The following is a 27,041-nucleotide window of genomic DNA, read 5'->3' on the forward strand; positions in this document are numbered from 1 at the left end:
ATGGTTCATTTTGCCGGTCTCAAACCCGGGTAAAGGAGGAGGGTTAGTATTGTAATAAAATAAACACTAATAAAAAAAAATAATAATAATAATAAACATTAATGGACAGAAAAAAAGTAGCTCTATATATATTGAGTGTTTTTACTCACTTTTTGTCTCTCTCTAACGACGTTATTTCTCACACAGCGTCAATAATATGCACATCACATCATGTGGCAGATTATGCAAATTAGGTGATGACGTCATTCAGCGACTTCTAGCGACTTTTAGACCAGCCAATAGCTACTTTCCTTAGTGAGGAGTTGGCAACACTGGCAGCGCTATCTTGGCGAGGCGGCCGCGGAAAACGTGTCGTCACCCCCCCGACCCCCCCCGCTCCGCGGAAAACATGTCGTCCACCCCCCCCCCGCTCCGCGAGCCGGTCCGCCTCGCAGAAGCAAATTCCTGCGGGAAACACTGTAGTGGTCACACCGAAGCTAAGAAGAGGGGGGAAGACAGGCGGCAAAGCGCCGCGGGTCGGAGTCGATCCCGGGCCGACCGCCCGAGCCGTTCTCTGATGTTCTTTTAATGAAACAATATTAGGTAGATTGGACAACACGGAAGAAATAGCAGCATCAATGCTAACGCTTGCTTCCTCGGTGCGAGCCGCCATTGTTGTTGGAATCTCACGGTGGCTTCTCCACTACGTCACATCCATGAAACACCCGCCCTGCGTCCTGATTGGCCAGACCAAAAATTTGGTTGGGGAAATCATTTTCAATGAGCCGTGTCCCAGATGTATGTGAGTGGAGCTAGGCGGAGTGATACATGCAGCTGGCTGTTGTCAGGTTAGGATGGAGCACGATGTAACGCAATCTGAGAAGAAAGCTAGAGGCTGCTGTAGAGTAGAAAGGAGGTTCACCTTCCAGCAGGACAATCAAAACCCATAACAAGAGCAGCATATTCAAAAGCATATTCATGCGTAAGACTGGCTGCTGTTCACACAGACGCTTTCCGCCCAGTTCTGAACTTTAGCAAGTTTGCAAAGAAAAATAGGCAAATACTTAAGGTTTGTGGCTGCATGACAAAATGTACAAGTTCAAAATGCATGAATACTTTTGAAAAGCACCGTATTGCTTATGGATTTAAATTTGTTCACCTGAGGCCGACATGATGACAATATAAATATTAGATCTAATTTCAGATACTCTACGTGTTCTGAAACTTCAGGCTACCTAATGACTGAGATGTGGTTTATTTCCATGTCAAGCTATCTGACTCCTAGTCATTCTTGTCAATCACTACAAACATAAAAGTGAAAGAAATATGTTTTCTTTATCACTCCTGTAGTTTTTAATTTGTTTCTATGGCAATTAAAAAACTTGGTTTAATGTCTGAATATTTCTACTAATTTTTTTTTGTAGAAAATGCATATCTGACTGCTTTGTGTCATTTTGACGGCACATCATCAATACGGGACTCTGGTTTCAAGCAAAAAGATCACATTTATTATTAAACTTTTCAGTGAACAAGAGCAAACACTGAAACATACAGAGATAAAAACTAAGTCAGTTACTCTGATGTCAAACAAAGTCCTAAAGTAAAATAAGGTTCAACGAACAATTAAAAATAGACTATATTTCTATATGTTTACAGAAAGCAAACATCACAATTATTTTTCTTCAGCTATGAGTATCGATGTGATACATTAGCCTTTCTCTTTAGATATGGGATATATTATGTACAGTTGTGTTCAAAATAATAGCAGTGTGTTAAAAAAGTGAGCAAAGAGCTTAACATTCCTTTAACAGCTTTTATTTCCTCACACAATAATGCATTGGGAATACTAAACATTCAACGTCAAATCACAGCATAAAGAAAAACATATAATTGTTTTAATTATTATTTTTAATCAGTAGAAAGTAAGGAAAAATAATATTGCATTGTCTTAGAGCAGGGGTTCCCAAAGCGGGGGTCTGGACCCCCTGGGGGCTCACGAGAGGATTTGACGCTGATGTGCATCCGGCACCAAAGTATAACTTTGCAAGATGCTCAACATTCCTCCTCTTAATACTGGTGGAAGGCTGAACTTTTTTTTGGTAGAGGTCTTATAAAAGCACTACTTTATTCATAATTTTAAAAGTGTATTTTCTAAATCTTATGACTTTATTCTTATGATCACCGCCCATACTTAAGGGTAAGTACAATTAACCTGACAACAGCCAGATGCATGTATCGCTCCGCCTAGCTTCACTCACATACATATGTGAGTGGAGCTAGGCGGAGCGAGACATGCAGCTGGCTGTTGTCAGGTTAAAGTACAATAGCTTAACCCTTATAATATACTTAAACCTTATACTTACACCCCCTCAAAAAAAAAAAAAAAAAAAAACTTAAAAAATCTCCCACTCATCAAAAGGGGGTCACCAGTCTGTGGCACTGTTATTTTGGGGGTCGCAGGCTGAAAAGTTTGGGAACCCCTGTTCCAAAAAACAGCAGGGCCTGCATTGTTTTGTTTTTTTACCCACTTAAATATATAGTAAATAAATTGAACATGATTGAAGATTAAGCTTTCCTCTGAATTACTGACCTAATACTGAACTCTTCAGTGGTCGTTTCTGAGAACTGCTTCACCTCCGTGTTAATGGAGTCCAGCGCCTGGGACCAGGTACTTCAACCCAGGATTTATTTCTCCATGTTCTATAATTCCTCCGCATATCTTAGTTTTTGCTTCAGAAACAGCATGAATGATGTCACCCTACAGGTTTGCTGTGTTATTAAGGTCCAAACATGAGGTTGGCCATTACGTAACACTAATCTTGTTGGTCTGGAACCAAAAAGCTGCCCTGTGGTGTGTTTGGGGTCACTGTGTTGTTGAATCATCTGTTTCAAGGGCACTTCCTCCTTGGCAGAAGCCAGCATGACCTCTTCAGGTATGCTGATGTATTCAAACTGATCCAGGATATGTGGTGTGTGTGTGTTTCATCTGTTCTTGAAAATGTTGCAACATTTTTCTTTAGCTTCTTGCCAATAGCTTGGCCGTGCGGGGGTGTCTCCTGATTATCACAGCCCCCACACAGGAACTGTAGACCCTGTGAGCTGAACATTGGCTGAATCTTTGCCACGTTGGCTATTCTTCAAACCACTGCAACTACAGTTTTCCATTGTCTTTAACGTCTTTCTGGTATTAGTAGTCATTGTTCAATTATTTGAGATCACCTGAGCAGAGCAGCCTATTGCTTTCTGCATTTCTTTTTATTCTGCCCTTCTTCAGTCAACTTCCTTAAAAAGAGAAATGCACTGTTACATCATTTACAAAACTCGGGGCCTTCTTTCTTTGATGAGGGCCAGATCTTTGACACCTGAATGACCTCACTGATTGAACACCACCTTTCAATGATCGATTGGTTACACAGAATCAGCAGCATGCAGGTCATATCTGTTTGGTCTATTGGTTTTCTATTACTCTTCTACACATGCCAGTAGATTATTTGACATGTAATGCCAGTGTTGGACTGCTATTACTTTGAACAGAACTGCATATTGCAATGCAGAAGTCACACCAAAAACCAAAGTTGCATTCTTTGCAAATAACACTGATGATACTGATTAGATTTCTTATCTGACAGTACAAAAGGATAGTAGAGATTAATTCCTTCAAAGTGTGGGGCGGTGTCACATAAATGCCAGAGGAGAATCATCACTTTATTACTGGGGCCAGCTTATTCACTTACTTTTTTCTTCTTTTTTTTTTACATCAATAGACTCATGTGAAAAAGTCTTTGGAAATGGCTTCTACAAAATTGGGTGCCGACATGAGTATCCCGATGGTGCAGAGGATCGTGAAGACGGAGAAGGCCATGAGGCAAAGCCTGTCGATGACAGATGCGGCAAACTTCCACTCGTTGCACACAGTCTCGTCCTCGTCTTGGTCACGGAATCGTTTGGCAATGTAACGCACCTCATCTAGGATCTTGGCCAGCTCCAGCTCCATGTACCCAAGGTTGGAGCTCTGACTCGATGGGAGGAGCAGCTCGTCCTCACCGGCTCGTCCTATCAGCCGCCCGCAGAGCACCCCGGAGTCAGGGGAGGTGGCGGCCGTGGAGCAGTGGATGCTCTCCAGGCCGCGGACGCCCACGTAGAGCATGTGGCCGTTGGTAGACTGGGAGACAGAGCTGCTGGCGTTGAGGTCCATGCTGGTCAGGCTGCTCCGTCGGGTCTTGTTGTGGCAGGCTGAGCGCACTCGGTCCTCGCCGGGGCGTTTCATGCGCAGGAACCAGGCGCACCAGTTCAGCAGGATCACACGGGTCTACAAGATCATAGGATGATGAAGACAAACATTATTCCCTTAAACTTGCAAGACCTCTGTTCTTCTTCAAAAAGTAATGATGATGATTATGACGAAGATAGTGATGCAGGCCACAGAGTCTAAGTGGTCCTCAGGTAGTCCCTGGATTGTGTGCAGCGACTTCCCCCCTCCCCCCCAACAGATAAATTGAAATGAGACAAAGTTACAGGACAGACTTCTTGCTCCAGCCAATTGTCCTCTTCCTCACTTGGTACCCCTATCTCTTACCCATGTATTCCTCCATTTCCCCTTCTACAGGGTTCTGTAATTATAAACTGTACATTTATTGCCATATATTAAATCATTATAAACCAGTGTATTTCTCTTGGTTGGGGTACATTCTGATTTATTATGACCATAAATAAAGCCACAAAAGGCTGAAATCCGGAGTGCAATTCACATTACTTGTATATTATTTTCTCCTGACTTTATATTAGTAATTCATTGTGATTTGATCCCCTTTTCAGCCTGTTGACTCAGATGAAATGAGAGATCACGACCCCTAATCAGACAAGAAGGACTGAGTGGGGGCGCTCGCGCACACACAAAGGATGTAGACGTGTTTCGTCGGCACTCCTCTCCGCGACCAACAAAATCATCTTTATACCACACTTGTTTGACTATAGACCACAAGGGTGTGAGTATATATCTCCCTAAGAACTTTATCAACCTGAAAATCTAAAAATGCCGTAGCCAAACGTCTCCAGCAAAGCCAAATCCACCTACAGCCAGGCTACCAGAGCTGGATCTAGTTAAACAGGCCTATTCAATGGAAGACAGTTCTATCACATTTAAAAAAACAGAAAATAGACATTGCCTTTATAACATTGCCTGGCACCCTTGGAGCATAGACAATTGAAAAGGGACTGGTTAGGACATGTAATATCATCCTTTAACGCTAAAGCCAGAGGAGTGGCCATCTTGATAAATAAGAACACCCACAAAACAATTGGAGAAACTGTTGATACATTGGGGAGAAATGTTTTAGTGAACTGTCAAATTTACTCAGAACCCTGGATGTTCTTGAATTTTTTACCAACCCCATTATGACGATGAGTCATTTGTTCAAGACATAACCTTGAAGGTGTCAGGAGGATGGGCAAACATTCTTATAGGGATGACTTTATTTCTGCCTGGTTCCTGCTCTGGATAAGTCAGCTCTATCAGTATCCAAATCTAAAGTAGCCAAATTTACCACAGAATGTATGAAGGAATTAAACTTGACCGATGTGTAAAAACAAACGCACACTCAAACCATAGATTATTCCTTTTATTCTGGTCGCCACAACTCGGATTGATCTTTTCTTGTTGTCAACACAGCTGGCTCACAGAGCAATAGATTCTGAGCACCCGTCTAGAACACTATCAGATCATTCACTTCTGACCCTATCCATTCATATGGCTGAACTATTAATATGTATAGGTGGCGTTTGAACCCTACTCTCCTTCAAAAGCCAGACTTCTGCAAATTTATAAGAGATCAGATTGGGCTTTCCTGCGAGACAAACTGTGCTTCTTCCCCCAATAGTTTTATATTATGGGACAAGCTGAAAGCCTTTCTAAGGGGACAAAAAAATTCTTATACCAAAGGTATTAAAAGTAAATACATTGGAAGCAGATATTTTGAAACCGGAAAAGGAGTTTCAACAATCAAGGTCTAAAGAAGTACACCAGTTGTTGGCAAATAAATTGCTTAGATACAACACTTTGCATACTTATAAAATTGAGAAAAACATTGTGAGAAGCAAGCAAAGATACTATGAATTGGGAGAGAAGGCGCACAAATTCTGTCTTGGTAACTGAGAAAAGAAGAAAGCTCTAGGACAATTAATTCAATCTGAAACAGGTTCTGTAATGTATAACCCAACAAAAATACATGATGCGTTCAAACCGTTTTACACACATTAATACACATCAGAACCACCAGAAAATCTGAATAATACTGATTAAATTTTGTCCATGGTTGAACTTCCCAAACTTAGCCAGGAACAAAAAAAAAAGTCTTGATCAGCCCTTTACACAAAAAGAAATTGAAAGAGCTCTGGGCTCATTACAAGCAAATAAATCGCCAGGGGAAGATGGGTTTCCTCCAGAATTTTACTGGGAATTTAAAGACTTACTCCTCCCACTCCTCATGGATGTCTTCAACTTGGCCTCTATGACTCAAATACTCCCTGAATCATTTTCTACAGCCATAATTACTGTAATTCACAAGAAAAATGGAGATCAGTTGAAATGCTCTTCATATCGGCCTATTTCACTGTTAAAGACAGACTATAAAATAATTTCCAAGGCCCTGGCTAACAGAGTTGGCCAATATTTGCCACAACTAATAAATCCAGACCAGTGTAGCTTTATTTCAAAGCGCTCCTCAACTAATAATCTATGTAGGTTCTCCATATTATTAATCATAATAAAAAAAAGCTGATACGGGCCCAGTATAGCTGTAGCTTTAGATGCTGAGAAAGCGTTTGATAGGTTCGAGTGGCCATATTTATTTAAGGTGTTGGCCAAGTTTGGGTTTGGCCCATTATTTATCAGTTGGATTCAAACTCTATACCATAAACCCCAGGCAAGAATCAGCACCAATGGACAGATTTAATCTACATTTCTTTTAAGTAGATCAAGTAGAAAGGAATGCCCTTTGTCTCCAGCACTTTTTTGTCTTGGCAATTGAGCCTTTACCTGAAACAATTAGACAAGATCCTGAAATAGAGTGTTTTCAGGTGGGCCAGAGTTCATAAAATTAACCTTTTGGCAGATTATGTTATTTTGTACTTAAAATACTCTAGTAACTCTATTTTCAAACTATAAACTGCTCTAAATTCTTATAGTGGTGTTTCGGGCTATAAGGTGAATCTGGAAAAAAGCAAAATTATTTCATTGACAAGTTTTGATCACGCCAAACTCCAGCACAGAAGTCCATTTAGGTGGCCTGTGGATGATATAAAATACCTTGGGGCATTTGTGGGCAACAACCTCAAAAACCTGTACCAACTGAATTACCTTCCCCTGCTGCAAGATGTAATGGTAAAGAAGCAAAATGACCAGTGGCCCTTCAGCCTAGGCTACGGCCAATTTGTGTTGTTGCATTTTCTCCTCATATCCTATTGGAGGTCTCACAAGAACACAGGGAAACCCTTAAAGCTGCAGGTTCAAATGTGAAAGCAAATCTAAGCAAACCATACAGCCTCAACACAATGTCATCTGCAGTCCTGGATTGAGACAAGAAGGAAATCAGAGTAAACATACCAAACAACAGAATGCAAACAACAATGAAAAATGGAAGACTCACCCATTTAGGCATCTTTCCTCCATCAGGGTCATGGTGGTGATACTGCAGCACCAAAACAGTAGCAATTACAGACAGACCAACAATGACCATGGTTGTGGCAAAGTATTCAGCTGAGTAAAGAAGAAATGGACAACCAGAAAGCTGTGTTAGAGGCTAAATGAAGAAAATGGGGCACAATGTAGCTTTTTAAACTAGGAGAAGTAAAATTCAAAATGTTTAAACTATGAGATTTAAAATTCCTTTGGTCAAAATGTAGAGTACCTTAAAAATAAACTAAATGCCAATAAATTAACTATTTATGGCATAAATATTTTCAAGGGAGTTCAATAGTTAGTTAAGAATGACACAACAACAATTTAACAAAAAACAGGCCTGTTGACAGCCATTAGAAACAATATTAATCCAAACCAGTATTTAAATTTCAGCCTTTGCCGGATCTAAGTTAAGCAATCAGTGAAAATTGGAGCTAGCTCATTCTGAGTTCTGTGCAATGCCAAACACAAACTAAGCAACTTGAAAGTGTCATCAATGCCTCTAGCCAACTCACCAAAAGCCATTTCCACAGCACTAAGACGAAACACACCAAATAGGTTGCACATATGTTTTTTTTTTTGAAAGACTTTGTTGATAGTTTAAAGGAGTTCCAGGAATCTTCTTAGAAACTCTGCACACAAAACCTTTTCAGGCTTGGCAATGGCCAACAATGGACTGACTTCTAATAAAAGCAAAATTAAATTAGAATCCTTTAGAAAACAAGGTTGTTTGAATTCAACAAATGTCTTGCTCATAGATCAAGAATTCAATCTGAAGGTAAAATAAAGTTCTGCTTTGCTTCTTTTGGTAAAAAGGGTATTTAAAGGTTCATAACACTAAAGACACACTGCTTTGGAAGAATAGCAACAGTTTCACATTTCGTCACCTCATTTCAAGCTTCAATGGATTTAACTTGGATTGTATGAGACAGACAAACACAGAGTAGTGCATCACTGTGAAGAGGGAGAATCTCTTAATAATTACAATCTAAAAAGCACAGGTTTCTAGTATTTTCCAATCTGCAACTGATTGACTTCAAAAGTCCCCCATTTAGTAAATAGCATTCTATTATGTAATTACACCAGCATATACCGTTCTGTGCAGGCTTCAGGGGTTTGTTAGAGATTCTTAGAGAGCAAAAAGTCTCACAAAGACAAAGGAACAGAGCAAACAAGTTAGGCAGAAACTTGTGGAGAAGTTTAAAAACGAGCTTAGGTTATAAAGCAACATCTAGGCTTTGCACATCTCAAAAACCTCTGTTCTGTCCCTCATTTGAAAATAGAAAGGTATGGCACAACCTAAGACATGGCCATCCAATAAATTGACAGGTTGGGAGAGCAGAGCATTATTCAGAGAAGCACCCAAGCAGCCCATGGTATTTCGGGAGCAATTCTACAGCCCAGATGAGCCGGGTGACTGGTCAACTAATAGCTACAGTTCACAAATTTAGCCTTTGCAGAAGAGTAGCAAGCAGAAGGCCATTGTAAACAAAACACAACAGGTGACATGCACAGTTTGCCCCAAGGCATGTATGTGTTGGGACACAGGAAATATGTAGAAGATGGTTGTTAGACCCTTTTGCCCTGCAGACAAAAAGCTGCGTGGAGAGACAGATACACTTCACATCACCCAGAACACATTATCCATAGTGGTTTGAATTGCAATAGATCCAAACCGTAAAGAAAGGATGGCTTTCTTTACAGTTCTATTTGCCTCACAGAAATGCTTAGAAAAAAGCTTTTTATTTGCATTACTGTAAATCCCCTAAGAAGACTGATCTCTGAATTAAAGGAATGACCAAAAATGGGCGGCTGCTCAACTTGGCTGCACTGCAATTCCGGAGAGACCCAGTTAAAGAAGGATGACAGGGGTTTTTCCAGCCGTGCCTTTCCACCGATAATGGTTGACAACCATAGCAGCAGCATTCAGCTCCAGCCGGACTTACCTATTAAAGGCACAGAGTCTGATGTGGCAGGCATAATCTCTGCAACTAGCAGCATAAAGACAGTCAGGGAGAGCAGAACTGTAATGCCTGGAAAGGAGAGCAAATCTCTGTCAGAGCAAATGAAGGGAAAAGCATTGAAACTGCTATTATAATGATAAGGGTGTCATGATCCCTGGAATGAGCTTTAAAAATGGTACAGACTGAAGATTAGAGGCAAAAGTTGCCAAAGTTTAAGGGAAAAGAAAACACAAAAAATGGTGAGAAAGCCTGGAGAATTATGGCTTAAACCTACTTGAGGATGTATATTATGACTGCAGCCTTTAGTTGTTTCACACTAACCAGTCCAGAGATCACCTGATCTCATCAGATCTCATCTACCATCAGTTTAAAGAGACAAACAATACAGAACTTTGTGTGATCCTTTTTTTGAGTGCTCTGCTTAACTCTCCGTGCCTTGACAAAATGTCTGAGCTTCTAAGGCAGCTGATCTTTCAAAGTATTTTTCAACGTCAGACAACTTGATCATTGCTAATGAACAAATCAGGATCAAAGGTAGGACTCTATACACAGTGCCACTTTAAATTTAAATTTTGATGACTAAAACGTTTGTAGTTAGAGTTCAGGTCAGAAACTTGCATTCAGTCATTCGTGGGAATGGATGTTATGTCCTTTATATTGTGGATGTTCTCCGTTTAATAATTTATTTGAGGTGTTCCTATTCAGGGTGAAATGTCTCTACAACAAAGAAATCCAGAGATAAAAAAATAATAAAGCAATCATTTATTGTGGCTTTCCTCTATTCGACACATTCAGGTTTTATCGATTCCAAGGCAAGTTTAGTTGTACGTTTGGAATCATTGTCCTGTTGGAACACCCAGATGTGTTCAAGTTTCCATCGTCTAGCTACTGATTTGTAGGTAATTTGAAGAATTTGGAGGTAAAAAAAATTAATTCATCATTTCATCCACTTTGAGCAGAGCACCAGTACCACTGGCAGTGAAATGCCCTAAGAGCACGAAGCTGCCCCCTCCATACTTGACATTTACATAATGCTCAGGGTTGAAAACCTTGGCTCCAACCCAAATACCCTCATAGAGTAAGGACTCTTTAACCAAAGTGGAAGTGCGTCAGTGGTGGCCATGACCAGTGCTGCCCAAATAGTGTAGTCAGTGAGGAAGGAGGTAGGAAAAGAAGCCTATATGCACCCTCCCACAGCTAGTTTAGCATAGGAACCCCATGCTGTCCCTTATCAGAGCTAAGAAGCCAGAAGGTATCCCACAATTCTATGCGTGATATTATGTATAAGCACAGCCCCTCATAGAAATCAATGAAAATGTTCGAAGATAGGAGAGTGAGCAGTTTGTAGTTCATCTTCGGAAAACTGTAGGCCTGGATTTGACTCGCATCGTCCATGAGCGTTTCGTTCATGTAATGACGTCGGAGTTTAAAGGTTGTCTGAATTACGACACAGCAGTCTGAAGCTCCTTTCCTCCCTACAATAGACTTCTTACTGTTGACCCTGTGAAAGGTCAAGGAACGGGAGCTAGAAGCTATTATTAAGGGTATTTGGGTGGAGCCCCTGTCTTCCATTTGTAGCCTAAAACATGTGGCAACTTTTCTTTTTGTCGTTTGTAACAATAAAACAAGCATACAGAACCATGTTTGTTTTGGACATTACAGTGTTGAGTTTGGAAGGGAAACTATTTTCTTCATCAGTAGCCTCTCAGCAAGTGGTGACATAAAACAGGATTCTCTGCGGAGGCACTGGTATGCCAGCGGTTTCTGGTTCTTGGAAGGCTTAAGCCTCGGCGGTTCCGTGGTTATTCCCAAACATCTTAACCAATTTGATATGATTTAAGGCTGACAGCTTGGATCAGATTGTTTGAACCTGTACACAAATTGTGAGGTCTGAGATGACAGTAATTCCAAAGGCAAATCAAAAGTTGGATATATACATATGGATCTTGCACAAAAGCCAGGTTGGTGTGAATCAAGTCAAATGAGCTGTAACAATAACCTCGAGAAGACTGTCAAATTTCCAGGCAGAGTTTATATATATATATATATATATATATATATATATATATATATATATATATATATATATATATATATATATATATATATATATATATATATATATATATATATCTGACACCCCAGGGCCACACAATCTGGGGTGGCACAAAACAAGTTAACAATTATTCATTGAGCAAGTTTCCTTTTGCTCTTTTTGCACATCCAGTCACTAGAGAGTGATTGACACCGAGTTAAGTTCCATAATATATATGTATAAAGGTACCGAGGCTGGTTTCTGATTCAAAGTTCTTGATGTAGGGTGTTTTTTGTTAACCTTTTTAAAGTTTTTAGTGGTTCTGATACGTTACCTAATAAACAGTTACTGATTGTTGTTTCTTAGTTTTCTTCTGTTTGCAGTATGGACTTTATTAGCAGACTGTTTTTATTTAGAGGGGTAAGCTTTAGGAGCAAATGAAGGCACAATTCATGCAAGAACCACCAGTAGTTATATAACATAATTTTCATGGCGGGATGATACTGCAGCCATTTCTCAAAAGTGTTCAAAACTCTCTTTTGCAAAAAAACAAACAAAAAAAAAAAAAAGCTGTAGAGTTGGCAGGTTGTTATACTGACTCCAGTTTGACGAGCACACGTGCCAGCACACAGGCAGACAGATTTAACATTTCCATCATCTATAACTCCTTAGAGAGCCATGATTTGTGATGTGAACTACATTAAATAAAAGCTTTCAAACAGGATCTGCATAACAGTTTGTCATTAACTTCAAACGGGCAAGTCTCATTTCATTTTCCTCTAGCAATCTACACATCAGAGGGAATGTATATGAGGGAAAACACACACGCAGGTCCACACATCTAACTCTAACTGCAGCACGGCTAATGATGGAAACCAGCTGCAGCATATTTCGGGGAGCTGCATAAATCAGCGCCCTTCTCTTCCACAAACAGCAGACACTATACAACACAATCACCCTCCAGGTTAAAAAAAATGGCTTCATAAAACCTTATTTGCTTATTCATAATGCTTTTAGTTCAACTGTGAAAGCTGAGATGAGATCGCTCTGTTTTCTTGATCAGACAATTAAGTCAGCCAGCCAGTGTTGATTTTCTGCTCGGCTCAAAAGACTACGAAGAAAGCGAATGAATTACAAACCAGTATTTCACCCTGAGCAGGTGATTACACATAGGACAAGTGGAATGGGATATCAGGACGTTTTGGATAAAGGAAAAAACATAAAAGGGTTGGCGGTGAGTCAGAACGACTCTGGTCATGACTGACTTGATTGATCAACAATTTTTAACCAAGTAATTAGTTGCATGCACATATTCCAGATATATTCAGCCTAGCAGGAGGCCATCATTGCAGTGCTTGACACAAAGGAATATCATGCAGAAATAATTGAAAACGTCAATGGAGGTAAAAAAAAAACAAAAACAGAAAACAAAAACACTGAGTTAAAAAAAAATTCACAAATATAATGGATGTCTTAATTTGTCATGACCACTGGCCCTAACCCATGCTGCCCCTCCTCCAATCCTCTACAATTAAGTCTCCCTCTCTGCAGCTCTGCAATCAGCCTCATTCCACGTACCTGTGTCATGCTCTTTCAAAGCTCACTGCAGACAGAAGATCAGTGCCAGATTATTGAAAGCTTCTAAAAAAGCAGACGTCCAGCGTTTCGTCATGCCTGTTTGTCACGTTTTTGACCACAACCAAGTTCTTTGGTTTTTCCTGCCTTGCCAATCCCCTGTCCGACATCTACACTGCTTTCTCCTTTCTGAACCACAACCTGGAATTGTATCACGACATACAAGCCTTGCCAAGTCCCAGGATTTGTCTTCCTTGTTTTTGACCACCTGTGCATGACCCAGGCCTATCGTTCGGACTCCTTCCCTGCCTCAGCCATCATGTCTGTCAGCATTGCTATGAGCAGCCAGCCCTCAGTATCACCAGGTATTAAACACCGTGTGTGGCTTTAATATTGGTTTCCCTGCTTGTCTGATTCTGGACAATAGATGCCAGTGAAATAGTGAAATCAAAAGGTCTGAGAGGCTTAGAAAGACCAAGAGCAATACCACATTTTGACTGCATATTAAAAAAACTAAACTGTCAGGGCTTCCAATAAAAGCCTGTAGTTTTCTCAAAGCTTTTTGTCCTTGTCGTCAGTTTTATTAGCTAACCAAATTGTTATTCAATAATTCTTCAGGTACTGGTGGTTTATTTAAACTGCATAACAGTGAACCTTTTGATAGTCATATTGATTGGCCAACCATTCTTTCACTTTTAGTCAGAGGGGATTTGCTACGTGGCCTTGTAATGCTTTTTCTAGCAGATTGAGCCAGTGCTTGTAGCCGACATTTAGATGCAATGAAAATACCATCATAGGGCTATGAAATCATTAAGGATAATTGTTTTTCCTTTATTTAAGACGACTAAACCATAAAATGACACTCGTGCATCTGTTAACCTTTTTGGGTCAGGAATTGGGTGGGATGAACTCAGCTGGCAGGCTAAGAGTAAGTTTGGCTCAGGAGGTTAACATAGCTAAATGGAGCAAAGGCTTGAAGACAACTAGTTATGTAACTACAGCTGCAACAAACGTTTGGCCTGCATTTCAATGAAAACACATCAGTGTTTCTGTGTGACGTGTTTAAATAAGATATACTCTAGGTAAGATTTGGTGCCATTAACCTGCAAGCTATCAGCAGCCACATAGCTCAACCACACTATCTGCAGAAAAAACTAGTTAACGTTAGTGGTGGTGTGTCTTTGGGGAAGGATGGGATTTAGAGGGATATTGGATTGTTTGGAACTTCTTGCTGCAAGGCAACAGCGCTACCCACTGCGCCACTGTGCAGCCCACAGTGGCGCAGTGCCACTGTGGGCTGCACACTGCATGCAAACTCCATGCAGAAAGACACCCCTGGGTCTTTCTGCATGGAGTTTGCATGTTCTCCCTGTGCATGCGTGGGTTCTCTCCGGGTACTACGGCTTCCTCCCACATTCCAAAAAACATGACTGTTAGGTTAATTGGCTTCTCCAAATTGTCCTTAGGTGTGAGTGTGTGCATGAATGGTTGTTTGTCTCTGTGTTGCCCTGCGACAGACTGGCGACCTGTCCAGGATGTACCCCGCCTATCGCCCTGTGAACGCTGGAGATAGGCACCAGCAACCCCCGCGACCCCATGAGGGATAAAGCGGTTCGGAAAATGGAATGGATGGAATGGATGGATTGTTTGGGTTGAGAAGGCCCAACATGAGAGGATTTAGTTGACACTAGGGAAAAAAACAAATTAAATATACATACAATATAATCCATGTAGCAGTTATTAGTCAATACATTTGATATTAGTCAATAAAATTTAGCAGCCAACATCCAATTTTGGTTGCAAGTGCTTTAGTAAAACATTTTGTCCTAATTTGAAATTCTAGTTCACATCAGCTTGAAGATATAATCAGTGTTGATCACTTCCCCCGCTTTGTTGTTAAAATGATCTTTGGCAAGACCATAATGAATAATCCAGCCTCTCATAAAAGCAACCAAATAAAAGACAAAGTAAAGCATGCATTTTGTTGTATACAGTGGCCGGCAATGGTATTCACCCCGTTGGCATTTTTCATGTTTTGTTGTTTATCAATCATGAAAAGAAATGGGTTGTCAGAGACTTTGGACCATTTCCATTAAAGAGTGTGCATACAAGGTTGATGTACTATTTTTTTGGGTAAAGCAAACAACAAATACAACAAAATTAAAGAAAACTTCAAGGTGCATAATTGCCCCCACATAAAGTCTATTTTGTAGAGCCATCTTTGGCAGCAATTCCAGATGCAAGTCTCTTTGGATCCGTCACTGCGACTTTGCTGCATCTTGTCTTTTAGATTTCTGTCCATTTCCCAGGACTAAACAGGCTCCAGCTCCTCCGTGATCAATGATCTTTGCTTATTAACAGCGATATTCAAGTTTAACTGCAGATTCTCATTTGCATTGAAATCTGGACTTTGACTAGGCCATTCCAACACATTCAAATGTTTCTTCTGAATGTGTTTTTACACAATGCTTTCCAATTTGTTTGTGAGACCTTTGAAGATGAACTGAGGTTTTTTTTTGTCAGATTGAAGAGTGGGTCAGGGGTGGGGTGGAGTGGGTGGTGGTGGGGGAAGTAGGTGACAAAGGAGATGGAGAGACAGATGACCAGGTAACAGGTAGTGTTGTCCCAGGCTCTGACAAAGCTGCCGACTGGCCTGCTTGCACATCTTAACTTTGTCTCTGATTTGTCTCGGCAGCTCTTTGGTCTTCATGGTTTGATGTCTCTTTTTGTTATTGGTGCTGAAGCCTCTGGGACCTTAATTTACAAAAGGTCTGTTTATACTGACAGATCATGTGACGCTTAGATTACTCACAGGTGGACTTCATCTCACTCATTATGGGATTTTTGAAGTGAATTGATAGCGCCTGAACTTTAAGCAAAAAAACAAAGTTGTTGGATGCATATGCACATGACAATTTTCAGGTTTTAAAATTATTTTATGCATGTAACAAAACAGGTAGAAAGCCAAGGGGGATGGATAGTTTTGCAAAGCACTGTATATTTTTGCAAACACTACAATTCTGAATGAACCAAAATTGCCACATGACATTGCCCAGCCATGCAGCTGTAGATACATTTTGTTGCTTAACCGTGACTGAAATTTCTTCAGACAAGAAATTGTGTGACTGCATACTCAAATTAAAAATAGCAAACCAACCAGAACGGCAACCTCAACCTGGCCTAAAGGACTGCGGAGCAACAAAGTAGAACCTGGAGAAAAGCTTGGATCTATGGCTCGTTTCTAATTTAACCAGACTACTGCTGACTTTTTCTCTGAATGATGTAGATGAAATGGGACTCAGACTGCAGCAAAGACAAATAAGACACAGAGTGAATCCATGGCCTATTACTGTGTTGCACTAAAACAGCACCTGGCTGACACCAGAAGAGAATATTTATTGTTTCAAACCAGTAAATCTTGTCAGTCAGTTCATTTTAGGTTCCCGTCACTCATCTGTTTATGATTTCACATAGATGAATGAGAAAAAAAGTTGTGTATTTTCTACAGGCTAGCACTTTCATCTACAGTCATATTAACCAGAGAAAGTTGCGTTATCTTAGTTTTGTACTCTGAGCAAGGTTTTCTAAGCACTTTCTGCTCCTGAAAGAGATCTTAAATATTTAATTTAGTAGTTTTTGAAGTTGCAGTGGATTGCAATATATAATCAGGCTTAGTGTTTTCAGACCACTCTGCAATAATTAATGAAAGCCAATTAAAACTAAACTTGAAAGGCATCTGGTAGCTATTCTGAAATGTCAGGTCTACCTGTTTTTTTACAGCGCGTGTTCAACACTTTAATGTACTTCTGAAAGATGGCTACCTGGAAAGCTTTTCAATTAACAAATCCTCAGTATCTATTTCACATGTTTGTGTGAGTGCGTGCGCCGATTCCCCAAACCCAGTGAGATCTTTTCCCCGGAGTCGGCAGGCAGGAGGAAGACGAGCAGAGCCAGAGTGGAGATCAAGACACACGGGATGAGCAAGTTGAGGCCGTAGTAGAGGGTCCGTCTCCTCATCACCACAGTGAAGGTTATGTCAGGGTAAGGCTCGTCGCAGCATTCGTAAAAACGCTCGTTCCTTCGACCCGGAACCTCTGGGAAGCAAAAAAAAACAAAAAAACAACAGCAATCTGTTAGAGCAGCAGTGTGGTCAAAAAAGTAAAACAACGGAACAGCAACGGCAAGATATGCGACGACCACGCCGTACGGAGGAAATCATAGGCCACCCTTTTACCAACAAGGTCCCATTCTCCATTGGCGATGTAGCCGGTGATGTCTGCCTCCACCATCTTTAGATCTAGGGACCAGCCTCCATACGTCCAGGAGCCAAACTTCAGGTCACATCTCTGGACATCAAAGGGGAACCAACGGACGTCAATGTAGCAGGTGCTCTTAAAGATACCTGTTGTGGCGAGAAGCACCAAAAGATCAGTGACAGTGAATAACCTTTAAAACAGTGGGCTGATGAAGTGACTAAAGGCTCAAACTGTTCTGCTGGAAAACCTTGGATGCATAGATGTACATGAAAGACTTTTGTCGCTATTTCGTGCTGCCAGTGGCCTTTATTTACGTATTCGGTCACGAAACGGGCAGAAAGAAAAAGTGTAAAGACATGTAGCGAGGCTGCCAAGGCTAGGCAGCAGACCCCAGATGGTTGCCTCGAAGACTAATAGCCTCTGAATACAAAGCCTACACCCTTCAGAGCAGTTGCCGTCGCTCAACACTTTTCACGTCATACATAAGCTGTAGAATTCAACAGGAAATCTAAGAAATCTGTTTGAGGGGGAAAACGTGAATTTTTGAACAGAAAAAAAAAATTCTGCAATAACCTGGATTCACCTCGTCCATCCACAAGTTTTATTTTATGCTCATTTTAATCAAGTTTCAGATTTTTTTTTTTCTTCATTACAGGGAATCTGATATGCCTAAAATAAGTTGAGCAGTCCAAGTGAGATTATTTCTGGCATTTACTCATTTGCATTCCTTAGCTAGTTTTCAGTTTGGTCACAAAGGATCCAAAGAATCTCGTTGTACGACGGCACCATTCAAGGAAATGATGTAAAAAAAATGACAGCATTATGTATAATCAATAGTATAGTAAAAACTGTAATCAGTAAAACTGTAATTGTAGCAGATATTAGAGAAAGTTGACATTATGAACACAGGAGATTTCTCCAAAACTAATGAAAAGACCAGATGGAAACTGGTCAAGGAGCATGCCAAGAGACTGACAGCAAGACCCAAGACGTTGCAGGACATTCTGGTTGGTTTGTGCTTGTGTTTGACAAACATCTCCTGCTTTCCCTTTGTGTTTTGACATGGGTAGCAGGGTTCAGGACTGAAGGCTTCTCTTCCCAAGAAAACATCCTGGCATGGGTAAAATAATCTCAAATCTTGTGAAATCATGAACAGTTTAGACGCTAAACCCTCAAGTTTCTTCTAGATAAATAAAGATATTAAACCCAGAGAGAGAGAGAGAGAGAGAGAGAGAGTCGTGGACAAGAGATGTTCTCACAATCTGATATATTTAAAAGAACTCCGGCAAAGTAGAGCGGAGAAATATTAATAAGTCAATAATATAGCCAAAGAACTGACCAAAGAACAATCAATGATGTCTATGAATCAAAATCTCCTTCAAGTAGGTATTAGTTTAAGGGTGTGAAAACCTACACTACCAGGTTATTGCCCTTTCTTATTATTTAGATTTTTTCTAAATAATTTTCGGGTGTATAAACTTTTGAGAGCAACTTTATATATTTCAGTCTTTGACAAAAATCCATTAGGCTAATTTTTTTTTTTTTGGAGATTTTTTGCTGCTCTAGTGGCTCGCTTTTTTTTTTTTTTAACACAGTGTGCTGACAGGAAGGGGGTGGAAGAGGGGGAGAGTCATGCGGCAAAGGACCGCGGGTCGGAGTCAAACCCGGGTCGACCACATCGAGGACTAAGGCATCCGTACATGGGTCGTGCTACCCGCTGTGCCACCAGCGTGCCCCTGTTAGGCTAATCTAAAATAAATAAATAAAGGAAAGCTGAACAGTGATGTCAAATATACAGGCGGGTCCAAATGGAGGTTTTAATCCGAGAAGACAGAGTTACAGTTCCATCCATCCTCAGAAGAGCCAAAAAATTTCTATATGACAACAGGGTGAAAGCAGAGTCTAAATCTGCAGGAGAGCCAGACTAATTTCCATCCATTTTAAAGAAAGATGTGAGAGGCTGACGGTAAACAAGTCGCTTCTCTCTCCCACTGTCATGAATATGATAGAGATGTTAAGGAAATGAAAAGTGATGGGGTTGGGGGGGGGGGAGGGGGGGCAAACAAACAGAGAGACTCCTATTTACTGCCAAATATTGGGAAGCTTCAATGATTTGTCTGTACAGGTCACGTCTATATATATATTTTACTCATTTGTTACAGCCATAGGAATGTATACAGGGCATTATCATTTTGTGCCAGTTTTCAATGATGGTCAATTTGGAGTAAAGTTGAGAGGCAATTTGCTATTGCCAGATGCAATCAATCTGGACTAGATTCAGAGATGGAGCTATTTACGTTGGTATTGATTAAGATGCTGCAGCAAGGCAGGCCAGGGCTTTTTGCACTGTAAGGGATAAAGTGGGGAGAGGAGCCTGCCAAAGCGGAGCAGTAATTACTGGCTGTGTCAGGGAAGCCTTTGGTTTCATTAAGTTCTCATATGTAAATCAACGTTTGGACATGCATGTGTTTTTTATGGTTTTCCAGAAACTGATGCACCTCTAACCCGTCTACAAGATGTTGATTGGCAAAAAGAGTTTCATCTTTCAGAGAATCCTTCCAACAGGACCTGTGCTGCTTTATTAATGTATTTAGGGCACTTGGCGTTAAAACCCGGTGAGAACAACAGAGGAAGAGGGATGAGTCACGACACAGGATCTCAATATTAGTGAAGGGTGACAGGTGGCTTTAAATAAAGGGGGAGGAGGAAGGGGAAACCAGAAGCACAGGTGAAGACAATGAATCAATAATTAAGGTGACAGGTGCAAGCTAAGAAAGTGAAGAAGGAAAGCTGGCAGGGCAGACAGGGAGGAAACAGACATGTAACAGAAGCAGGATACAAGTAAATAATAGATAGAACACAGGAAATAATAACTGAAGGAATGATCCAAATCAGCAAGTCCAACACAAAACCAAGGATCATGACGAGGGTATTTTGAACACTAAACTTAAAAAAACCTATAAAGGAAAGTGGAAGAGAAATATTGCCATGCCAATTAAAGCTGTTCTTTTATTATTTGGCTGGTTATTAAATAAATTACAACTTAGTTCCACAGGGATCCTGCAATCGGGTTATTTTGCACTTTTGTATTGTTCATCCTCAGATCCTCGTGTTTTGTCAGCTGTTTAGTTTCCTGTTCATTATTTATGTTAATAGTGTATTCTGGTTAGATTCAGTTCCTGTCTAGTTATCTTATGTTCTCTATTATTTTAATAGTTCTGTTAGATCTCTATTTTATGTTTGCCTTTCTTTAGATTAGTTTCTGTTCAGTATTTATGCTATTAGTGTATTCTTGTACTATTAGATTCAGTGCCTGTTTTAGTTAGCTTCTGGCCTTTATTATTTTTATAGTCTTTTAGGTCTACTCCTTCCTAGATTAGTTAGGTCCCCCCATGTCTGGCCATTCTCATATTTCTCTGTTAGATTCAGTTCCCCCTCTGCCTTGCCAGTTTACTGCCCCCATTTTCCTCCCGTTTTAAAGCCCTCAACTCCTTTCACCATTAGTTCCACTTCCTGTTTCTTCTGTCTCCTCTCCCATAAGTTTAGCCAGTTCTGTCACAGTCATTGTAGATAATTTAAACTCACGAGTCGGGTAGAAAAAGGATTTTAAAAAGTAATGCCATTCGCCAAGTTTATTAACTTATTATTGTTTTGGATAGATATTGTAGAAAAATATAAGTAAATTATCACATGTTACATTTGACCCTTATGTAAATTAAGAATTTAAGACACAAGGATAATACATGGTGTGCTTTTGGTGAAGTGAGCAGCTGAAAAAATATCACCACACCTAAATACTTCAATCATTAAATTACCAAGAATAAAATGATCATGTGTTATTTTCATTCTATATTAGTTACTAAGCCCAAAGAAACATTTACAGTTTTATAAAAATAAAATAAATAATACAATAAATAAACAATACTCAGAATCAGAAATACTTTAATAATCCCAGAGAAATTACTGTTTCAGTACAACAGCCATAACATACTATACAAAAGACAAAAAAAAAACACTCTTGTGACTGACACAACTTTCAAAAGAAGTTTCATCTGTGAGTTTTATTGTTTTGTTTTGCTAGGTATCTGTTAAGCATTTAACTGCTTAATGCAGAAGGCAAACATTATCATGCATGGATAGTATAAATGGGAAATAAGTGGCACGGTTTTAATCAGTGAGGTTAACTGGATAAATAAATAATTCTGCAGACACCAGCATAAAACCATGTGCTGGCTCAGGATGGCAATATTTAATACACTGTGTTGCTTTTCAGGACAGAGTTTTTTTTTAAGAACACATTTTTCTAAACCTGCTGATGGACCTGTGTTGTACTTTATTACACCCTGAGATGTAAAACCTAGCCGTCAATAAAAGCGTGCGCTTCCCCTGAGGTGGCAGGAAATACGACTGAATTAGATGACAATGAAAACAATTACGTTCACTCTTTAAATTACAGATGTAATGCTATGCTTTCGTTTTCTGGAGTCCATGACATTTTAGCTCAACTAGAACAGAATAATAAACCTAATGATCAAAAAATATGTGGATCAGACTACATGTTTGGTGGGCTACTTTAAAATGCATCCAGTACTTTCTGACGCAGCAGGAGCTGAAGTTAGGTTTGACCTAGTTTATTAAGAAAGTTTACTATAACAAGAAACAAACTTTTCTTTCGACAAAAAATAAATAAATATTTCTTACGAAACTAGAGCATCATTTGGCTCTTTCTTCAGCAGCTCATCAACTCCTAGTCCTAGTACATAGCTGTTTCTGCCGTCAGACATACCAAATAGTTTTATAATTGACAAATATTTTCACAGGGTATAAGCAGGTGCACCATATAGATGAAGTTAATATCAAATATAGGCAATCTTTTGCCTAAAAACTGCTTGAAGTGAAAAAGATGTCATATGGATTGCATCATATGTTGCTTCTGACCCTGCATAAATCATCTAGACTCGTCAAAACAATAAAAGGTAACAATGCAAAATTCCTGCTGAGTAAATTTCTGCTGGTAAAGTCTGGCAACAAGCTATAAGATTAAAATTCTCACCTGGAGGAAGATACGAACAGGCGCCTGAGGAGTTGACCAAAATGTTGGTGTGAAATGTTGCATCAAACCTTTCATCTGCACTGCACACAAGATAAAAAGAAGCACAGAGACTACGTCAGAATGGTCTACAGTTTCATCGGTAACCAAGGCATTGCTTCCAACACTCTCGGTTGTTGAGCCCCTAACAAAAACACATATTCAAGTATCTGTGCCTTGCTGCAGGTGCAAGGCGCCCACCAGGTGCAGCAGTGATTATAACTCTAGTGGTTCTCCTCGTCCTGCCCTGATGCATCTACATACAACTTCCAGATGAAGCCCCCTGAGACAGAGGAAAGGTTAAACTGAAGCTAAAACAGAAGCCAGCTTGATCCCAAAGGTCTAAAATCAAGAATGTCCTGAGACAATGACAAATATGATTCAGCAGCTTTTCCCTTATTTAGTTGAGTGCCTGTAATTTGGTTTGTTCAGATCCTTTAAACGTTGATTAATGGTGATCTCTGGGGCTCTTTCCATTAGGGGTCTACAATAAAAGCCCTCTCTGCTATCTCCTCTAATAGGATTTTATTCATTTGTCAAAATGATTTACTGTTCCAGATCAAAGATCTAGATGTGCCTGAATATTTTAAAGGCTAACCTTGAATCGTAATGTATCTTGTCTTGGAAACTGTTTCTATAACAACAGGTAAGCTTTATATTCAGAAATTGTATAAATTCTACATTCTTTGTTAAGCTTTTCATGGTTAAAAATATCTTGACAAGACTGAAAAATGATTTATAGGTGCAGAACTAGCAAGCCAGTAGAGCCTCCATGGTAAGAACTACAATAAGATAAAAGAGTAATACATATTTATAGTCATAGATTGATTACATTTAAACATAAACCCACCTGATTATAACCTATCAATCGGCCATTTGTTTATCGAAATTGGAAATGAAACTACAAAAATTTAGAAAACAACACATTAGTAACAGAAAAATGGAGAAATAAGTATTTAACACATACACAAATGCCTCTATTGTCAGCACTCCTAGAAATTCCTGTCACATTAAAGTACCTGGAGAGTTTTTATTAATCTATATGTGACATTGTTAAATTAATGGGCATTGTGAAAACCTTTTATAGTAAACCGGTACTTCCTGTTTCATTGGGCATAAATATGAAATGAAACAACAAACAATTTTTCTTCAAAATGGTAAAGACAACATGTAAATGTAGTAATCCAGAAATGTAATCGTCATTAATCATGAAATGGCTAAAATAAATAGCTTCTGACCTAAACCTTTCCACATCCACAGTGAAAGCAATAAAACTATTTAAAGAACTGGAACAATTTATTGAAGGCTAGATAAGGACCCAAGCTGATCTTACTGTCATTCACGATGAGGAAGATTGTAAGGAAGGAAAAATATCTTTAAAGCTCGTTGGACAGTAGCATAGAGAGGCATCTTGGATGCACGCCAGAAAGGCATTTTCTGTCCTGTCACCAAAAAAACTAATTGAATTTGGGGAATTTAACTGGTATCATGTTTTTTTTGGTCAGATGAGTCTGAGATTTATCTTTCAGCAACAAACACTGTTGGCAAGGTGTGATACAAACAGTGACTATGTGGAAAAGTACCTAATGCCCACTGTCAAGTATGATTGTGAATCTATATTGTGCTGGGAGCCTTGTTAGAAGTTAAGAGTCTTTGAAATAATCGCACATGGTGGCCTCTGCTTGAAAGCTCAGAGTGGGCTGTCATTGGATCTTTTGGTAGGTCCAAAACATGGCAAAAAATGTCAAGAGCCTGACAGAAAACCCAGAAATTCAGCTAAACACTGAGTTGAGTTTTAAAAGTTTATTTGGCAACAGAAACCTGGATGCCTCCTGGGAACCTCTTCAAAAACAAGCTGGTTTCAACCCAGCTGTGATGAGAGTAGGCGTTACTCACTGCAGAGGCATCAGGCACTATGGCAGAGATAAATTATAGATCTAAAGGGCAAGTGAGGGTCATACACAGAAGATCAGAGGCAGGCAGACAAATACAAAATGTAACCAAGTCTCGTAGGTCAGGGCTCAGAAACAAGGATGACATCCAAAAATCTGAAGCGCGGTAGAAGTCAGACATGGGCAGGGCGAGGCAGGAATATCCAGGAGGCATGGGGATCAGGAATGGAGAAAAAACCACTGGCCGTCTTCTAGCATGCACTTTCAATAATCTGGCACTAAACCAGTTGCTGTGGATGGCTGAGGTAGTCCAGGAAACAGATGCAAAGCATGAAGCTGATCACAGCAGACCAGGTGAGCATGGTGGAACGCAGAAGGCGGACAGACAAAAACCATGACAAATATCAACAATCTAATTGTTTACGTAAACAAACGAAGAGTGCCTAAAAAAAAGAAGTCTCAAAACATCCAGAGGGAATGTACAAAGAAGGATGGTCAAAAACCTGCATAAGATCTGTCCTGTAGTCAGGAAGGGTTTGTGCATAATGTAAACTGTCTGGATGTCAACACTTTCGGTATTATCGCACAATTCAGTTAACCATTTAATGAGAAAAATTGCACAAGGTTTAAAACATTACAGAGTGGCACGTTAACAGATCCTGACACTCTTTTGGTCAACGAGCACACATCAATAAATCAGTCCCAGGATAATAAATGATGCAGAGCTAATCAACAAACTTCAATTTATTTCCAATTTATGTTGTTTAGCTGCTGCATCGATATTGCCTGCTACATAAAAACAGCCTTACAGGCACATAAAACAGCTCATTCAGTAGCTCCGCAAATGGAGGTGTCATTTTCTGAAAGAAACCTCTTCAGGCTAAAGCAGACATCTTGATTAGATCCGCCTATCGAGTTGTCTGACAATTATTTGTTAGGACTTAGTTCCTTCATTGAAAAAAGGTTCTTGGTGATACAAAAAAGATTACACCAATGGTTAACAAAAGAGAAATGAAGTATTGCAAAAGTGAAAAACAAAATCTGCAACCACATTGTTCATAAAGGTACATGCACAACCATTACCTGTAAGGTAGGACTGGTAAGCCCAACCAGCCAAAACAGGTGAGTGGATCAATTAATTGAACTTTATTGATCTCACAATGGAGAAATTCACTTCTGCATCTTAACCCATCCCCTTGGGGAGCAGTGGGCTGCCACTGTGCGGCGCCTGGGGAGCAATCAGGGTTAAGGGTCTTGCTCAGGGACCCAGAGTGGCAGTCTGCAGGATTTGAACTCAGAACCTCTGGGACCAAAGCTCTGTGCTCTAACCACTAGGCCACCACTCCCCAAATAACGTACATTGGTCTGTGCTTAAACTAAATGCTGCTCAAATGGCAAGTGGAGAGGAAAATATTTCAACAAGCCCTGAGTAGAAACTGAAGCAGAAAACAATGACGTCCTGGTTTCAACATCAGAGCCATTTCTATTTCCATCTGAAGTCGATGATAGGATCTGGGGATTAGCATCAGAACTAATGTAACCCTATTCTATTTGCAACTTGCAAAACAAGTAATTTTAGCAATAAGCAGCCTTTTCCCACCAAGCATCAGTTCTTTGTGTTTCCACCAAGACAAATATGGATGCCAGCATGCGGAAAAAAAATTAATAAAAAAAAAAGGGAGCTATCCGGTTAAACAAACAAACTAACTAAAAAAAACAAAAAAACAAACAAAAAAAAAAAAAAAACAAAAAAAAAAAAACAGTAACAAGCTGCGCTTCAGGTTTATTGAAATGACAGATTTGGCATCAGAATAACAAGCTGACTGCATCGTGTCTTCTGGCTGTTTATTTATGTATTTTTTCCTGCAATTTATTTTGAAATCATCCATCATGGAGCTTAATTAGGGCAACGCTTACAGCTAATTATCTTCCCCTTAATCCATGAACATTACCAAGTCAGTTCTTTAACACTGTTGATCTTATTTGTGTCTCCAGGTGGTGTTAATAAATCTTGTCCCAAAAAGCTGTGTTTAACTCCTGTTTTCCAGCTGCTGGTGCTGATGAGAGATCCGCTTATTAGGATTGTGAGGCATTCACAAACACCGCTGTTTGCAGGGATACTAGGATAAATAATATTTCTCAGTAAAATTGAGGCACTCTGTGCATCTTTAAGTAAACATGCTTTTTCTTGCAGTATTGCAAATAATTATATTAATTTGGTTAAATTTTTCTTCATATGTTTACCACAATGATTCACAGTAATGATTCACAGAGTAGAACCCACTGAGAATCAAACAATAAATAATGAGAAGCTTTTACTGACTCAATGATTTGGCTCCGACTTCTCCAGTTGTGCAAAAGCAAACTGGTTAAGAAGTGATTCCAGCACCAACCCTGGCTAACCACTAAAATCTCTCTGGTGGGAAGAAAGGCTCTCCTCTGGTGAGTCGTTGCTAATAATCTGAGCCTGGGAGTAGGGCATGAAAAGATATCTTCTGCAAGTGGAAAACAATTTCATAAAATCTAATTCTGAAGGAATTTCAACACCAGGGAAGGAAAAAGAGGTTAAACAGATT

At 39.8% G+C, this 27,041-nt stretch overlaps 1 protein-coding gene across 1 annotated transcript in view; it reads right to left on the reverse strand.

Annotated features, from left to right (window-relative positions):
* Positions 1-1,464: 1,464 nt before the first annotated feature.
* Positions 1,465-27,041, reverse strand: part of chrna7a (cholinergic receptor, nicotinic, alpha 7a (neuronal)) — a 35,314-nt gene continuing 9,737 nt past the window's right edge. The window contains exons 6-11 of the mRNA XM_012850856.3: positions 22,538-22,617; positions 17,463-17,630; positions 17,128-17,322; positions 9,601-9,687; positions 7,623-7,732; positions 1,465-4,288 (exon numbers count right to left, since the gene is read on the reverse strand). Coding sequence (XP_012706310.2) covers positions 3,746-4,288; positions 7,623-7,732; positions 9,601-9,687; positions 17,128-17,322; positions 17,463-17,630; positions 22,538-22,617 — 1,183 coding nt within the window. The 3' untranslated portion in view covers positions 1,465-3,745. The remainder of the gene's footprint in view (positions 4,289-7,622; positions 7,733-9,600; positions 9,688-17,127; positions 17,323-17,462; positions 17,631-22,537; positions 22,618-27,041) is intronic.

This window comes from Fundulus heteroclitus, chromosome 4, assembly GCF_011125445.2.
Source record: "Fundulus heteroclitus isolate FHET01 chromosome 4, MU-UCD_Fhet_4.1, whole genome shotgun sequence".
NCBI lineage: Eukaryota > Metazoa > Chordata > Actinopteri > Cyprinodontiformes > Fundulidae > Fundulus > Fundulus heteroclitus.